Source organism: Gossypium raimondii, chromosome 9 (assembly GCF_025698545.1).
Source record: "Gossypium raimondii isolate GPD5lz chromosome 9, ASM2569854v1, whole genome shotgun sequence".
In the NCBI taxonomy this organism is placed as follows: domain Eukaryota; kingdom Viridiplantae; phylum Streptophyta; class Magnoliopsida; order Malvales; family Malvaceae; genus Gossypium; species Gossypium raimondii.
The window spans coordinates 44811052-44829989 of NC_068573.1; the positions used below are offsets into that span (position 1 = coordinate 44811052).

Consider the following 18938-nt stretch of genomic DNA (forward strand, 5'->3'; position numbering starts at 1 on the left):
GGTTGAGCATAGCTTAGAGACACCCACAATTTTATTACTTGAAAATTAGATTGCATTTTTTCCCGCTTTTTGTTGTATAATATTTCAGTTCTCTGCTTTCCCATATTCGTTGTGAAATAATTACATTAACTGTTATTTGAACCTATTAATATTATTTATTTCCATGGTAAATATGAGTTGGGTATTAACATTATTTATTTATATGGTAAATATATAGTTATATTCAATAATCACTCTATTTCTCGGCTCCCGAGCATGTTTCTCAGGTCACAAGCATTTGATTCTTTTATGCCATTTTGCAATTAATAATAATAATAATAATAATAATAAGTATAATCTCTTATTTTAGGATTATTAGTTTATAATTTCATTTATAATAAAGATTATTATTTTGTCTACAACCACGAAAGTATAAAGCTCCACAAATGGATTTCAAATATAAAATATATCTTTAAGTGTAATAAAATAATAATAGAATAATTAAGAAAAATACTCGACAACCTCCTAAAATCGCTCACAAGAGTTTTTTTTACTCTTAAAGGACAAAAGGAAATATATTATATTTCAATGGAAATAGTGAAGTTGGTGCAATTTCACTAACAAAAAAGAAAACATATAATACAAAATATAAAAATGGATTAATTACTGTACTGATCGACTGACAGAGCCGAAAACCATACTTAAAAGTGACCTTATAGCCCCAATTTCTTTACTGGCCAGACCACTATTTTCTTATATATAATATATATTGTAACCTCTTCTATTAAAATGAAAACTACAATCCTCCATCAATTGCAACAGTATAAGGAATGAAGTTACCGGTGTTTTTTTTCAACCTTGATAGAATCCTTGATGGTCTACGGCCCGCCCAACATCACTCAATCATTCAGTGGCTCAGCCTCAGGGTCCATTGCTGTCCAACTTTCCATCTCTGAAAGTTTTTTTTATAAAAAAGAAAAAAAACCAAATGTTTGAGAACATAACAGCCACAAATATGCATGAAACAACGGCAGGAAAATGAAGAATGTTTCGGGTTGATGCAGGCTGTACAAAATCTGTAAATTTGGCTTTTGAGAATTCTATTGTTGATTTAAGGGGCAAAAGTGTGGTATAAAATTTGTACGTACTTGGTTTGTCGGAAATTGCCATCAGCCGTCTTTGCAAGATAGATGCCACGAAGAGGAAAATCGAGCACATACCAAACATAATGGTGATGGGAAATGCGTCAACCTTCAGAGACAAAACCAATATGCTAGTTGGTAACAGAATTAAAGCCAACAATGCCTGCCGACATGCATGTGTCTGTGCACGGTACATGATTAAATGAATCTATTATGGAAAAAGGCTATAACATACATTATACAGCACGATGCAGACAAAGATATTGAGTGGAATACGGAAAAAGTTCATAATCGTGCTCCTAGCCTCCTCTGGGATGTATTGGGATCTCATTTTCATAATGGACGGCCAGAATATCCCTACACAAGCCTCGAAAGTACAGAAGCCGAGAAGCTGGAGACAACCTGCAAATGAGATGCTTCCGCCTTTCACTTTAGAAGGTGCTACCAAGAACTGTTGCAAATTCACCCGTGTCACAAGTTATTTAAAGAACAATACATACACAACATACAAACAAATAGAGGGATGTTGAGACATACATTGGTTATAATGGGAAGCAGGAGAGAGGCAGAGGAAATCACAAAAACAATCTGCAAGTAGCTTTCTACCCTGGGTGCAGAGCGAGCCATCAATCGAGAGGCAAGGGAACTTCCCAACATTGAAGCCAACATGAACGTGGCAAAAATAAAACCATGAGGAATCTCCTCATCATTGGGGCTCAAGGCAGGGGTCCAAAGGAACACAAAGGTGTACATTGAACCTTCAAACAGAGACTGGATGGCACCCAGCAAAGCAATTTTTTCATCTGCACAGCATATTAGACTGAGGGGATCCAGAAGAAAACAATAGAAAGAAGCACTGCATTACAGAGGATAACTGATAACAAGTAACAAAGCATTGAGAAGCAATACTCGCTTGGAACATGTCAACGCGATCAATGCATTGAATTTAAAGTAAAATACTGAACTCTACCAGAAGCAATTGCTATAGCAGCGCCCCTGAACTGGGTAAGCAGGTCTTTATTTTCTGAGGGGTCTCCAAAATTTTCAGTCCATGATGAAAAAATAATGGCCATCCCAATAGCAAGAAAGCATGCAGCAGCATCAAAAGGAGCCACAGGTCCAAGGGATAATGAATCAACAAGTAGGTTCCCAAACAACCCAGACAAAATGGCAATTAGACCGTTCCCAAGAAATATTGCCTTTGAAAATGTTAGTGACAACCATTGTTGCTCAAAGCCCCTCTGCAATGAATAGAAGAAAAAACAGAATAGCCAGCAGAAGATTAAATTTAAAAGAGATATAAACATCAACTGTAACAGATAAGGCTCTTAGAAGAATGTGACTAAGCAGATCTAGATGGTTCATGCCTTACTATCTTCGGGAAAATATGGAAAATTCAGGAAACAAAGTTGGCATTTTCCCTTGCATCATGTGCAATATGATGGATATAAACTAAAATTTTTTAACATTTTCTTTTCAAACTATGGCAGGATGGAAATTGTGAAACAACCAGACAGGAAGCAGCATATAGCATCTAGAATACTAGAAATAAAGAGTGAAGGGCACAGAAGCAAAAGCATCAATAATGTAAATTGTAAGCTTATCTGATATGCATTAACAGTAAAAGGGCACAGAAGCAATGCCTCACCTTATTATGTTCAGCAACAAGCCATGACTCAAATGCTGAAAACAGAAGAGAGGTAGCGATACCTCCCAAAACTCGACCTATCATCAAAATTCTGTATTCGGGAGAATGCTTGGTGATGCAGCTAAGTATGTAAGTTATGCAGTAAGTAATACATGCTCTCTTCCGGCCCCTGAATTAAACACACGAAGGTGTTTTTGTATTAAGACAAGTTATTTAATCCATGAAGTATGAAAAAAATTACAGAAGAAGCCACAAGTAAAAACCTACTGTTTGTCAGCTAGAGATCCAACAATTGTCCCAAACAACATGGAGGATCCAAAACCAGCAATAAAAAGCTGTCCAATGTCCCCTTTTCCAAAGCCATATGTACTGTAAAGATAGTAAACATATGGACCCTGCAGCCAGTCTCCAGCTATTGACACGTAAACATTTATCAAATGAGCAAGATAGATATATGCCCCAATAACAATGATATAAGGTTAACTTTTACAATTACCATAACAAATATCTACAGGTAAGATCATACCTCCAAAACTGATTAGAGAGTGAAGGACCTATATAGGGAATTCTTCTTTTTTTTTTTAAAAAAAAACTCCAGCCATAAGTAGTATTATGCTTATGATGCATTTAAATGAAACTAATTAAAGAAGTTAATGCAACCTTGTTTTTCTTTCACCTAGCTACTCTTTTACTAGCTAAAGACTAGGCAATTTGGACATGACACAAATACATGGAAAAAAAAATAAAACACGACATTACACAAAAAAAAAAAAACTTAAATACAACATAAATAAATGGAAATGTCTGAATCCATAAAACACAAATTATTAACCAATCAAAAGCTATATAACTAGAAAATATTTTAAACAATTATGCCACGAAAAAGTACAAGCACAAGACATGAATACCTGAATTGCCAACCAGGCCGAGCAGTGTTACTAACTCAGCAACAATTATACAAACACAACATGGAAAAGATAAATAAAACATTATAGGAAACACAATACTACACAAAAAGCAAACTCGAATGCAACATTAATACAAAAAAAATGTCAAAATCTATATAACTCAATTATCCTGTCAAAAGTTATATAAATATAAAATAAACAAGATTACGACATGAAAAAAATACAAGAACACGACAGGAATACATGATTTGACAACCAGGCCACTACTAAACTCAGCAACAATTAACATCTACTCTGGGATCCAAGAACAATGGAGAACTTGATCCTCAAAATTTAGGTTGTGCCTTTATACAACCCACGATCAACCATACAGAACCATAAGGCATTAACACAAGCAATAGCGACCTATCTCCAACCCACAAAAATCCCCGGATCCAATATCTCAACCTTATAAAACAGAAATGGACCGAAAATCCACAAATCAATTAATGTAAGTCATTTTTCTCTTACTCTTTCCTTTTCTTTAACAAGCTAAAACAAATGCACGTATCCCTTTTTCCATTTTCCTTTTTATGATGAGCTCGTTTTCCATTTCCAAAGCAAAGAAAAACAGTAAATTATTTTCAAAACAGCCATTAATAACAAAAACATTATCAACTAACAAAATAAAAAATAAAAAACACCACAATCACACTTTGAAAACGCAAATCTAAGGAATGGGCATCAGGATTCACAAAAAAAATCACCAGCAATCGATCAGATTCCGTGTTTACGTAAAACAAAAATGAGATCTAAACGATAGAAATGGAAATCAGATCTGGGTAAATAAAAATGAGTGGAGTGAATTACCCATCATGAGAGAGTAAACAACAAGGTAATTGTTCTTGAAGGAATTGAAAGCCGGGGATGTGTTGATTCGATCCTTGCTGTTCTTGCTTAGCTCTAATGCTGCCACCACCGCTGACAATGCCCCGAACACCATGAAGTAGAACAGCTCCATTGCTGCAAATTACTACTCAATGACACCACACTCCAAGTTCTTGTATTTTTAGGAAAGACGCAGAGATATTTATATATATGGCTCTAAAGCCAAAGCTAATGGGTGGTCCTCTGCATACAGGGATTCTTTTTCTAAATGCTTTAAGAGAGAAACAGATATATACAGTTAGTTACTCGCCCTCGTCACGAGCCAAATACCGTATTCTTATGTTATGTACACTTCCAAAGTAAACTTGGCCGTTTAAACCAATAAAAGTAATTTATCCCGGACGGGGCTAACTGCCCGGTTTGTATGAGCGGGGTTTAGACTGAGTTTTAGTCCAGGTTTTTTAAACCGATTAACTCATTCATTCGACTGGTTCAATGGTTTGTACTGATTATCGGAAAATTATTTTCTGGATTAATGCGTTGACCGATTTTAAGTCCAACAGATCAATTCCATGGTTCAAATATTGTTAAAATTGATCAAGTATCATTTAATATATGAATTTTTACTCATTTAATATATAAATTATTTTTTAAAAATGATATTGCAACATCAAGAAATAGGATTATCGTCTGACCCGATTGTATACTTTTTTTTAAGTTGATTCTACTACTCTCGTCTCAGGCGTTATAATTAGATATAGTAATTTTAAATAAAATAAAACATGTTATAAGACAATAATATATTAAATTTTATATAAAAATAATGTAAATATTAAATACAATTATGACATAAAAATAATATGAATATACAATATATACAAATGAATTATCAAAATATAATAAATATTAGTCATTAAACCTATTTACAAAGGGATTTCAATTTAGTTTTTTTTTTTTGTATTATTCAATACAAGTTTAATACGGTTTCTGAATGGAGCTTGCATATTTGAATAGTAACAATTAATGTATTAAAAATGTAATGAAAGAAAAAATAATGATAAGACCATCTCAACTTAAATTAGTTGATGAAATGTGAGGGTTTAAAATAATCAGGTATCCTGCAAGGGCAGCCTGTAGATAGTGATTTGCTGCTGTTTGAAATAGCGGAGACCCTCCTCATCTACCAGCACAAGATTCAAGTAGTACTTCACACTGAATTTGTTGTTAATGTTGCGATGTGTTGGCGTCAGTGCATATGGACTAAGAAACAGCCTCACTGGAATTGATTCACCTTCATTACCAACCTCATTTTATTAGCACTAAATAATTATATATGAGTTAGTTGTATCAGGCATGAGGCACAAAGGGTGTTAGAAACTGATGTTATGAACATACCTCTGACAGGAGCACCATCCATCAACTCAAATTTAGCTAGTGTTTCAGTCTCAACATGGTTAGTGGCTCCTGTTACTGTTGACTCTCGCCGCCTGATCTCAATATCCATATTCTTAATCTTTATCTTCACCAGAAAAAAAAATATCTTCCCTATAATTACATCTTTCAGATGATACCTGTGTGGTTTGGATTCCCATTCCCCACTACTTCAGTTTCTAGTTGAATCCTACATGATACAAAGTAGCTACGAAGATTGCTTCCTATTATTATGAAATAAAAAATCGATGGCATATCCTGTCCCTCGAGTATATCAAAAACCAATTAACCCACTAAAAAACTGATTGTATTTATATTTTTTAACTTCAACTTAAAACCTATGCACTGTTCTAAGACGACCTAAGATGTCAGGTTTTAGCAAAATCCATAGATGTTTCAACTTACTTGCTTTTATTGTACTCAAATTCAATGTGCAGGCAATCTTCAATTCCAACTTCCATCTGCAAATGGGATTGATGTTTGTCAAAATTGAATATGATTATCAAATGAATTAGTGGTCGGTGGCAGCTGATTGAATAAAAAAAATACAATGCTTTTGAGAATCAGTGTAATGAAGACAATTGTCGCTCACCTTGATGCTAGTGTTGATTGATGGAGGTGGAGAATAATTGTGAACCTAATAAGCCAAGCAAAAAGAAAAAGCAGTTTCTAACGGGACATCACTGGCAATTCGAAATAACATAAAAGTATACCGCATTCCATTTTTTTTTAATTCTTCCAGTCCGGAGGCTAAAGAAAAAGTGATAAAAAAAATGATGAAAAGTTTTCTATTTTTATAGCAAGTTTCTATTTGCTTAGGGTATCGGCCATAATAATTATGTAGGAGAGATGGCTGAGTGGTTCAAGGGGTAGTATTGGAACTTCTATGTAGACTCTTGTTTATCGAGGGTTCGAATCCCTCTCTTTCCGCACCTTCACCTAATTCGCCGATGTAGCTGACTACAATATATCAAATCAAATAAGAACATATACTAAAGAATTAATAGACCCTTCTTTAGTATAGATTCTCTATTCCCAATTCCTTTTTAATATGGAATACGTAAAATAGCATACAGGGGATGAAAATCTCCTTACGTATCTATCATACATGAATAGGAAAAAAATCTCTGAATCAAACCCATTCCCCTATGTTCCTTTACTTAAACTTAACTCAGGTGAAAAGGGGGTAGAACCCTTATTTTGTTATTTTAGTTAGGTTTAAGTCTGACGAAAATAATATTCTACAACGAGAATAAATGGCACAATATGGTGCACTAATGCGGTGTTTGATAATCGAGTGTATTAATTTAAGAAAAACCTTAATTATTATATAACTATTAAAATAGTTTATTGTAATATAAAATAATTAATATAAATTTAAACTTGAAATTAGAAGAATAATAACTCCTCTTCATAAAATAATTCCTTTCCTTTTACTCAAAGCAAATCATATAAATACATAAAAATATTATCAAATAAAATTAATTTATTGTTAATTTATATATTAAAATATATAACCCAACATGGCATAAATGCAAGGATGGGTACAACAAATGTCCTGAAAGAATAATTAAAAAGCCAAATACAATGATGTTGGCTTCTTATATGAGTCAGGTTTAAAGGCAAAAAGTACTCATCATTTTAAAGCAAATATTAATGTTTTACTGCCGAATACAGCATTCAGTTCATAAATAATTTTCTTTTCTTCATTTTGAAGTTCATTTATTAAATGATTCAAAATATAAACAAAATTTGTTTAATTTATTAAAGTTTATGAATAAATTTATTTGTATTTATGTTAATGAATAAATTTATTTAACTTAAATGAAAGAATAGTTAAATCTAAAAATAATTTAAATAGAAGAACAAAAATACATTTTTAAATGAATGAACACAAATAAAATTAAAATAAATAAACGAACATGAATAAAGGTTCATTTATTCAAACTCTATTCATTTATAACTCTACTTCCTTATATATTTTGCACTACATCCATATTAATTAAATTTGACCGAATTTTGATATATTATAAAGATATTTAAAGGATGATGTAGCTAAATCTAAATATAATTTTCTTATAATAAGAATGTTGAGTATGAGTACTTTGATCAACATTATGCTTAAAGAAGACAAAATTAATATAAGGAAAAGGAAAAAAGGTTGAGTAATGAAAAGACTTACCAAAAAGTTCAGGTATTCGATTATGCTTCCACCATAATTACGACTAACTGTTACTTTCAAGACATACCTGAGAAGCAAAAATCAAACTATTATAAAATGAATTCTCGGATTATAGAGCATCCCGTCACCAACCTCATCAGCAGACCAATAAAAACTAAAAAGCGTTCTAGAGCTCCAAATTAGTATATGATATTATACATATCCGAGTAATTCCCAACCTCTATTAAGGTATGTACCCAAAATATATCGTCATGAAAATCAAACTGGTTTTTAAGCCTCAAAAATATGCATAGCAAACAAACTTCTAGTAGTCAACATAACACTCCCTGCCAAGAAGAAATACGAACAAATTTTATTTTCAAAAATTTTAAGCAGAGGGTAGCATACCTAAGCCGCACATTCACACCATTATAAGTTTCATATGGCATTTCAACCATAGAAAATTCAAATGGATACGTTGTTCTCTCGTATATATCTCCAGGAACATCCAATTCACGTACTGCAAAATTTAGGAATATAAAAATAGTAAAAAAAAAATACAAACCAGTCGACAGAGAATAACAACTTAGTTTAAAAGATTTTCTGATCAAATGCTATTAGTCGTATAATGCATGACCTCTGGATTTAATTCTTATATTTTAATTTGATCAATTTTAATCTCTGTACTTTCTAAATTTTGGAATTTCTATCTAAATGTTAATAATTAAATCTATCAGGTCAAATTCTGCTATTAATCATGTGCTATATATAAGTTGTGAATTTAATTATTAATATTTAATTTGATCATTTTAGTTCATATGTTTTTTAATTTTAAAATTTCAATTTTGACATAAATGGAAGCCGTTAAATTCATTAACTAAAATAACATGCCTTTTGTGGTTATGATGCGAAAATAGTAAGTGATATAACATTACACAAATGATAATAGCATAATTTAATTTAATAAATTTAACCATTATCATTTGACATATGACTGAAATTTTAAAAATATCAAATTAGAGTATTTAAACTAAATGTACAACTTACTCATAACGTATGAACTGATGGCAAAATTTAACGAAATTTTTTGCGTACAATTTGAGCCTCTAAACGTATGAAAGAAGAATAGGGGGTAATCATACACCGCAAAGCACGAATTGAACTCTTAAGATCTTAAATTCATCCCAACCCCGCACCCACTTAACGAACATCTAAACAGTTTCCAGGAGGAGCGAGCAAAAGCAAAAGCAAAATCAGAAAATACTCACCAAGAGAGGTAAAGTCATAAAAGTTGCCTCTGTCAAGATACATCTCTGGGAAGGCAAAATCAAAGTTAGTGTTGATTTCATCTTCTCAGACTAATTGTGAGTGTCAAATATAGATATGATTTAATATATAGGTATGTTCATTTTTTTTTTTCATTTTTGTATTTGGATAATTACATCTACACACTTAGTATTAGAAAATACTTCAAGAAAAATGAAAAACCGAAACAACATAGCTGGGTAAGAAATTAGGATACTCTTAATTCTTAAACGTCTGTATTCAGCTATTACATTAGACTAGAATTATAATTAAAACGTGGACTGACAGTGACAGGGAGCAAGAAGTAAGAACAAACCTATTTGGCCAAGGAGCTCAACTTTCACACCATTATGTTCAATTCTCTTCCCTTGATGTGGTTCTATGGTAATCTGAAGGTGGCAAAGAACAAAAAATTCTTCAAATTTTGACGTTATAAATATAAAACGTAAATGCTATTGCTATGATCCTCAATATGTTCAAAGTGAACAAAAACTAGATAACTACCTTCCCAGCAATATTTTCTTGATTTCGGAAAAGTGGCGCTAAAAGCGTTTGTCCATTTTCCCTTTTAATTGGGACCTAATCATACATAAACAGAGAAAAGAGAAAAGAAAAGAAAAAAAAAAGTGATCCAGCACAATGGCTCGTGAAAAATTAAATAAACAATCAATGTTGAAAATGAAATGGTAGATTCAATTTTCTGTCCAAACGAAACTAGAACCGAGATGATCAAGATAGATACCCGCTTGCGAGTTTTTCCATCGGAAAATTTTATGGAGATAGAACACGCCGGCTTGAAAGCTTCAATCAGGAAATTCTAATTCAAAAAAAGAAAGAAAAAAGAATCTCAATTGCTTTCAATAAGCAGCAGTTTGGAATCTAATTGGAATTGAATGTGAGATCTTACCATGCTGATTTACGGTTATATTAGGGATTGAAGTGGGAACTGGCAAACCGCAGCAAGAGGCGACAATCCCAGGACGGTAACGGGAATCGACATTGAGAAACAAGTTTTTCAGTTTTCACAGTAACGAATCGAGAGCAAAAACGGGCGCGCGTCCATTACAAGTAGCCGTCACGTGCTTTTCCTGAGATGTCACGTGTGTATCTCCTGAGTGATAGAAGCATAGTCGTTGAAAATGAATCGGATCGGTCAATAGGACCAAAATATTATAAATAGATAATGTTATTAATTATTTTATAAATATTATAAATAGATAATGTTATTGATTATTTTATAATAAAAAATTTATTTTATCAAAACGTGATTTAAACCTAAGTAGCTATTTTACAGCTCATCCTATTAATTTTTAAAATCATAATTTAAATAATTTCATATATATAAATGAAATAACTATTTTATTTTGTTTTTCAAGTGAAAATTTAAAATTTATCTGCAATGTTCTATATTTGTTAGATATCTTTCATACTCTTTAAATATAATATAATTTTAGAAGGTTAAATATATGAGATAAAAGAAAAGGTTAAATATATTTCTTAATCCCTGTATTTTTATAAAATTAGAGATTTAGTTCATCTACTATGAATGTTAAATTTTAAAATTTTAATATAATTATTATCATTAATAGTTTTCATGAAATTTACCATTTAATATATACGTTTTATTAATTATATTTCACATCACATGAGAACAACCTAATCAATATATCAAATGAACAAATTTTGACATAAAATATTTATAATTTTAATGATTAGACGAAAATTTTAAATCTTAAATTTTCTAAAAGCACAAAAGTTGTTAACCTTTCAAATTTTATGTTATGAAGTTCTCAGTAATAATCTTCATTTGGGAGCCTAATGCTAATGATTTGAGATATAAATTGATGGTTCTTAAACAACATTATTGTCTTGTTTGATTATTAGTATTATAATAATAATAATAATAATAATAATAATAATAATAATAATAATAATAATAATAATAATAAGTTTATTTATTATTTATACATTATAATGGTTAAACAAAAATAATTAATAATTAATAAATTTTAAACTTAAAATTAAAACTATAAGTAATAACTTTTATAAAAAAATTCAAAGAAAGAGTATGTTTGGTAAATCATGAAATTTTTCATTTTCAAATTTTCATTTTATTGAAAATGAAAAGTTGAATTTTTAAATGCATTTGATAATCATTTTAAATTTATATCATTTTAAATTTTATTATCAACAATTAATATTTTGAATAAAATAAGTAGTTTAAGTAACTACTTATCATTTAACATAGAAAATATTAAATTATTTTATTTTATTAAAATTTTAAATAAATTATCCTTTTATTAAAAAATAAACATCCAAATTAACATAATTAGTTTTCATCCAAAATTATCCAAAATAATATAAAATATTATATTAATAAGTTTAGCAATAAAAATCAATAATCTTTTAAAATCAATATTTACTTATATCAAACAACATAATTATATTCAATACTTAAATTTACTAATTCACCAAACAATTTTTAATATAAATTTCTAATATAAATTTAGTACTTAATTTTTCTAACACTTAAAATTTCTTCCCTTTGCCAAAAATAAATCAAGAAAATGACTATAATTTAGCAATTAAATTAAGTTTATTGCTAACACATACTATAACACATACTAAAACATGTGTAAAAATAATACACCTACCAAACATATTTATATTCATAAAAATAAGAATAATGAAAACTCTGAAATTTATATTGCATTAATAATATTACAAAACATCAGATTGCATAAAAGATTCTGAGAATGAAGATGATGAATTTCAGGTGTCCTGAGAATCTGATTGAAGGTTAACAATTTGAGAAACTACAAGCTTGGAGAGTTCATTAATGGCAGCCTGAACCTGGTAATCATCTGATTCACTATGGTTTTGCCTTGACCATCCAGGTAATTGTGAATTTAACCTGGTATATTCATTTGCAGCAACCCCGGTTTTCTTTGATGTGGCAAGAACTCGCTCCAAATCAGCTTGTGATAATGGCCTTGGATCCTGAAAAACAAATAAGTCAAGAAACTAAATAAGATAAATAATCAATGATAGCTATCACAGAAAAATATAAAGGCTATATGAAAGATATCGAAGTTCATGGCTTCTACGTGCAAACAGAAGTTCTACTCATGTCATGGCAAAAATGCTTATGACGACAAAAAGATCTCCCATATTGCTCCGACTCTTCATTTTACTTAAAATACTCGTGTCTGATACATATTTGGATATGATCGTGGATATGACTCTCCATTGACCCTCCAAATATATGGAAAAGCTTTAAAATGTTGGAACTTACCTATGTTGGACACATACCTATATTAGACATTCACACCTAAGTTCAAGTAACATAGCTTGCTCAGCAATACTTTCTGAAAAACAACACATGAACGCAGAAGAGACACGTAAGAAAATGAACTTACTCCAGATGATTTTCCTTTCTTCTCCTCATCTAATAAGTCCCTAATGGGAAAGTATGCAGCTTTCTTGCAGAGTTCGAGAATATCGGACCCCGTGTACCCTTCACACAAACTGGCTATGTAGTCAAAGTTGATGCTTTCTTCAATATTCTCACCCTTCAAAATCACCTTCAGAATCTCAACCCGCTCCCTGCGGTCAGGTAGTCCAATCTCGAAAGCCTGGGGGAGACGCCTCAGTATGGCTTCATCTAGTTCTGATGGGCGATTCGTTGCAGCAAGAACCATAACTCGGGCATTCTCTGCACAACAATGTATAACTATTCAATTCTATATTATAATTTGAAAACAATTCCTATAACATTCTTTAGACAGCCCTTTATCACAAAACCTGAAAGAAAGTACTTTGTATGGGAATGACAACAGTATATAACAGCTTTTCAGTACAAAAATACTCACGATCTGTTGTAAACCCATCCCATAAAGCCATGAACTCGGTCTTCATGTTCGTCATTGCTTCATGATCTGTATTACGACGCTGTCCTAGAAAACTATCGACCTCGTCAATAAATATGATGGCAGGCTGAAGTTTATATGCCAAGCTAAACACTGCAGCCACTGCAAAAGTAGAAGAGGATTAAAAGTACTAGATACATAAAACAAATAGAACTGCATGGGACCATACATCCATTAGAAAAAAACTCATCAAAACGATGTTTAATTGATAAGAAAGCTTACAACTACTTTTTCTTGTTTGTATTATAAATTTCAGGGCAATGATTTTTTATATAGGATGGTTGAACCAGTTTTGTCCTTTCTCTTAAAAGGTGTCATATACCTACATAAAGCATCTTCTCGCATTTCTACAAAAGTTACAACTCAATATAACAATTTAAAAAAAAGTCAATTTTGATCACTTATAATCATATGAAATAGGATGTATTCCAAAGAAAAGCAAAAAATTCTAGAATCAATATGGATAAAGTAAACATTATCAATACTTTACCAAGTTTCTGTGCATCACCAAACCACTTGCTCATTAGATTTGATATCCTCACATTGATAAAAACAGCTCCAGACTCCTTTGCAATGGCTTTAGCGAGCATGGTCTTTCCAGTACCAGGGGGTCCATATAACAAAACCCCTTTTTGAGGACCAAGAAGCTTTCCATGTGAAAACAACTCCGGTCTCCGTAATGGAAGGATCACTAGTTCATACAGAGCTTGCTTGATGGCTTCTAATCCTCCAATAGACTCAAATTCCACGTCAATGTGATCAGGATTTATGACATCACATGCTATTACATCCTATTAAATGAAAAACAAAAGAATAAGCATGAAGACCATCGTACCTATCAACAGCTAGGATCCCTTGCTTCTATTCTAATACCAAATCACAAAGCAGATATTCCACCAAGTTCTATCTACAACTACTGAACATGCATGACTTACAAAGTATAGTGGCATGCATGCTTTCTTATATATGATAATTTCAGGTCTACATAGGATGTTGAACATAATATGAAAACATGAAAAGGAAACAGCTAGAAATTGCAAAAATCAAACAGAAATACAATAAGAGGCTGCAACAACTGCTGAAAAAACACAAGCTAATAGGTCATGAGGTAGCATTCCAGATTCCTATAATATAACTAGTAACTACCTCCATCAGTCTGGATGAATTCTTTGCTAACCGGAACCCCGATGGTAAGAGTGAAGTTATGGAAGGAAATCTAGGTTCATTTAGATTACTTATGTATTCCAGGCTAGGTGTAGGAATTACTTTGTGTTACACTGTTTAGGCAGTTGAACTGGGTGGTCACCATGGTATGGTTATTACATTGCAGTGAATCGCAGCTTTTAACCCCAAAAGCTGTGCCAACAGGATCGTTGTTTGAGACCTTAGTCAAGTTTGATTCAGAATTAAGGCCAGTTTACCATTGATGTTGAAAAATACTTCTGAAAAAATGTTGTGAAAATGAGCTTTTGAAAAGTTTGATAATGTATACAATTACCGTCAAATGGTGTTGGACTTCTTCGACAAAAGGAGGATAAGATAAAAGAAAATAATTTCGGCCAAAAGCACTTTTGCAAAAGCTAAAAATTTTGGCTTGGGTTAATCCCAGTTTAAAACATGATTTAGTTTGAAGAGCTCTTTATTTACCATTACTTTCAATTACTTTTGGCTTGAAAATCGAAATCATGGTTTGGGTTCAAAAATACTTTTCAACCTCAATGCTAAACGGAGCCTTAGCAACTTGAAAAGCAAAAAAATCCAAGCGGCAACAATCAAAGCAAGCAACCCTGGTATCCCTTTAGCAAGCTTTAATGAATTCAATGTTCAAAATGCAGATAAAGGGCATTAATTTATGTGCAAAAAGAATATGCAAATTTGAACTACAAATTCTAGCCTCGGATTCGATTCCAACCGAGCAAAACCCTAAACCAAAACACTAAATAATAAACATTCACAAAAGAATGGATAACCAATTCCCACCGTTAATCTAGCTTCCAACAAAATTGCTTGAAAACATTCAACTTTGAAAAAAAAAATTTAAATTTGTCCCCGCAAAAAGAAAATTTACCTCGTAGGGATTAGTATTGATTAGAGGACGACCCAAACGCTTGGCAATTTCTTTCTTGTGCTCCAAAGCTTTTTTAGAAGCTTCCCGGTTTGGGTCGAGGTGTCGGAGCCCCGCGAAGAGGACCAAGCAACTAAGGGCAGCGCTGGCGGCGTATAAAATCAATTCTTGCAGGAGCTTCGTCTCCGACGAAGATGAACCCATCTTTCGCATATAAAATTATTTTATTATATCAGAAAATATTAGGTAGAAGTTGCGAATAATCAAGGGTTTTGAACTTAAACAGGAGAGGAGACGAAACTGAAAAAGGTTTCCGCTTCGACGTCAAGTGCTTATCGATTTTCTAAGGCCCTTCGGCTTCGCGAATATGGAAGCACTTTGGGCCACACCCAGCCTGACCGAATTTCAATCCACCCCTAAATTTATATTATATAATAATATTCGGTATACTTGCGTCACCCAACTTTTAGTCACTTTCATTTTGGTCACTTAAAAATAAATCTTTGCAATATTATCATTGTCATTAGAGAAGTTTTCATCTTAGCCACCTGAGTGTAACAGCCATTGGTTGTACATGTCCACATCATATTTGTATTTTCTTTTTAATCACTCAACTTCCGGATCACTTTTATTTTGGTCACAAAAAATCATTTCTTTAAATCCTGATCTGGGTAAAAAAAAAATTAAGGATTAAAGTGAGAGAGCAATAGAAACTAAAATAATGCATTAAAAATTTGTCTAGTTGTACTTGTTTATTCCATTGCCAAAAATTTTAATTCCTCTCTTTCCAAAATTTAAATTTCAATTTATCAAAATCAATTAAATAAATTGTTGAAATTTTTCCATAATGTCAAATGATTTGTTAGTATAATATTGAAATTATTTAATTTAATCTCCTTTTAAAATTTAAAATTTTATTTTATGTTTTCAATTATCCTTAAAGGAGTCAACTCAAATAACTAATATTTAATAATGGTTTATAAAACTTATTTTTATTGTATAATATTAAATATTCTGCCAAGCTAAAAGCAAATAAAAATTCTTGCAATTGATTCAATTAATTAATTTTATTTTCATCGCTTATTGAATGAGAATTTAATTTAATTAATTGTAAGGATTTTTTCTATTTACTTTTAGTTTAGCAGGGAGATTAAATTAATTAATTTGATTAATTTTAATATTATAGTAACAAATCATTTGACACTGTTAAGGGTAAAAAATTTCAACAATTTATTTAATTAATTTTGATGTTTTGAAATTTAATTTTTCAAGATTGAAAAAATTTCAAATCATTCGCAATGAAGTAAATAAGTATAATTTGAAATATTTTAATACATTATCATAGGTTCTATTGTCTTTTCATTTTAATCTCAGGTAGTCTTTTTACCCATATCAATACTTAAAAATTGATATTTTTGGAGTGAGGAAATTGAAAGCAACCTAGAAGTTAAGTGATTAAAATGAAAGTGTAAACATGATATGGCATATATAGTCAACTGTCATAAGATATTTAATACTTGGGTGGTTAAAATGAAAGCATTCTCTAACGACTATGATGAAATTGTAAAGATTTCTTTTTGAGTGACCAGAATGAAAACATCCTAAAAGTTAGGTGACCAACTAGGCAGTTTACTTACAATATTTTAATATTTATATCTACTATTATTTTCCATGTGATGATGATGTTGAGTTGGCAACGATGAAAAACCCAACATTCCCTGCAAAAATAAAACGGCTCTAAGATCTCACTTTACCACTATTTGAAATGTACAAAATTTCGATTGATAGAAGACAATCAATGTAGAGTTTTCTTTTTTTTTATGAGCGATTCTCTCTTTTGATAAACGTCTACTTTGACCCATTTTAGTGATTCAAATAAAACAAATAAGATTAATAAAATGAAATGTTTTAAAATTTTATAGTTGATAAGAAAGTTAGAAAATATTTTCTTCAATCAAATTACAAAAAAAATTTGTCAATTAAAGGCCAATTAACACCATTATTATTATAACAATTAGGAATATGTGAATTTGAGAGCGTTTAATTGCATATTATTTTTCGATTTAAAAGTTTAGAGGAAGGTTTATAAATAGTTTAATATTTATAATAATAAAGAAAAAGGGTAAAAAACACTGAATTGAATAACTTAAATAAATCAAAATAACTAACTATCCCACACATTATTCTGATAATGTGAGACTCAAACATATTAATAGAGAGCAAACATTTGTGCTGATCATCTGTCAAAGATGGGGCGTTCGCCAGTGGGAGGGCTGTGTGTGCTGAATCATCCACCGGATGTGTTCAACGATTGTTTGTTGCAGGATAGGAACCATCCTGTCGTTCCTCTTACTGATATAGCCTAATAGTGTTTCAATTCTTTTGAACCTCTTTTTTTTCCAAAAGAAAAAATAAGACTGTTGGGCTTCAAAAGTTTAGGCCACAGGTCCAGGCTGCGTGCCTGCGTCTAAGCTATTTTGACTACTAAGGTCGATCAATTGGGTCCAACCTAGGGATCATGGTTCGGGTTAGAATAGAATTTTAGGTTCGTTTTATAGTCATGGACTCAGCCCAGAAAATGGATCTAAAATTTTGCTCAAATTCGAACGGGATAAAAATGTTAAAATTCGAATATGGTCCGGCCCTTCCATATTAATTTTTTATATTATTATTATTTATATAAAAATAAATTTTAAAAATATATTACATCAAATACATTAAAAGCATTAAAATAAATATTTTCCAATAATAACAATAAAATAGTAGCAATATAATAACAAAACGACACCAAAACAATGGCAAAACAACAACAAAAACAATGAAAATAGCAACAAGTTTTTTTTTTAATTTGGGCCGGGTTAAATCCGAACCAAAAAAATTTACCTAACCTGTTTAAGAAATGAGCCTTATTTTTTTGCCTAAACTCATTTTTTGAACTTATATTTTTATCAAAACTTCCTATTTTTAGAATGAACCTTCGAGCTGAGTCGAATGACCCGACCCATGATCCAGTCTAGTCCAACCCGATCAATATTTAATATTTTAGGATTAAACATGGTAAAGAATAAAGTACGGAAAAGGGAAGCACTTTCTTTAGAAGATAACTGATATTGTTGATTTTGAACCCATAAACGGCGCTATTAAAAAATTAGAACTATTAAGACTGGAAATTGCTTTTTGTGGAATCTTCTCAACCTTCAAGTCTGAATATGATGACAAAAACCTACTTCAATCATTAATACTATTTGTTTTTCCCATTACATGCAACGAAAGTGAATGAATTACTTACTAAAACCAATTCTTTTCGTATAAAAGAAGTTGCAATACGACACGAGAATAGAAAAGAGAGTTTGAAATGTTATGAAGTGGGTTAAATTTTCAATTCATATAATTTATTTCAATACATTGAAAATGTAATACACATTGTAAATAATTTACATAATAAAATTTAAGTCACAATAAATTTTAAAAAAAACCTTTGACTTTTACTAATATTGTGGATT

At 31.2% G+C, this 18938-nt stretch overlaps 3 protein-coding genes across 4 annotated transcripts; all 3 read right to left on the bottom strand.

Moving 5' to 3' along the window:
• Positions 1 to 541: 541 nt before the first annotated feature.
• Positions 542 to 4928, bottom strand: LOC105800169 (uncharacterized). The gene is made up of 8 exons (XM_012631118.2): positions 4527 to 4928; positions 3037 to 3181; positions 2770 to 2938; positions 2092 to 2362; positions 1659 to 1924; positions 1357 to 1572; positions 1128 to 1230; positions 542 to 931 (listed from the first exon to the last, which is right to left on the bottom strand). The coding sequence occupies exons 1-8, from the start codon at positions 4675 to 4677 to the stop codon at positions 879 to 881; spliced, it is 1374 nt and encodes a 457-aa protein (XP_012486572.1). The 5' UTR covers positions 4678 to 4928; the 3' UTR covers positions 542 to 878.
• A 538-nt stretch (positions 4929 to 5466) lies between these two features.
• LOC105800171 (vacuolar protein sorting-associated protein 26A) lies at positions 5467 to 10535 on the bottom strand. Of its 2 annotated transcripts, none has more exons than XM_052620697.1 (11): positions 10349 to 10535; positions 10184 to 10258; positions 9946 to 10020; positions 9758 to 9830; positions 9405 to 9449; positions 8545 to 8656; positions 8158 to 8224; positions 6568 to 6612; positions 6381 to 6436; positions 5940 to 6031; positions 5467 to 5835 (listed from the first exon to the last, which is right to left on the bottom strand). In XM_052620697.1, exons 1-11 carry the CDS (start codon positions 10349 to 10351, stop codon positions 5654 to 5656), a joined length of 825 nt encoding a protein of 274 aa, XP_052476657.1. In that variant the 5' UTR covers positions 10352 to 10535; the 3' UTR covers positions 5467 to 5653. The 2 variants fall into 2 exon arrangements, with proteins under 2 accessions (XP_052476657.1, XP_012486577.1); XM_012631123.2 differs by having other exon boundaries at positions 5940 to 6115.
• Positions 10536 to 12125: 1590 nt separating this feature from the next.
• On the bottom strand, positions 12126 to 15847 carry LOC105800170 (uncharacterized). The gene is made up of 5 exons (XM_012631120.2): positions 15439 to 15847; positions 13861 to 14161; positions 13314 to 13472; positions 12861 to 13156; positions 12126 to 12441 (listed from the first exon to the last, which is right to left on the bottom strand). Exons 1-5 carry the CDS (start codon positions 15646 to 15648, stop codon positions 12214 to 12216), a joined length of 1194 nt encoding a protein of 397 aa, XP_012486574.1. The 5' UTR covers positions 15649 to 15847; the 3' UTR covers positions 12126 to 12213.
• Between the last annotated feature and the right edge of the window lie 3091 nt (positions 15848 to 18938).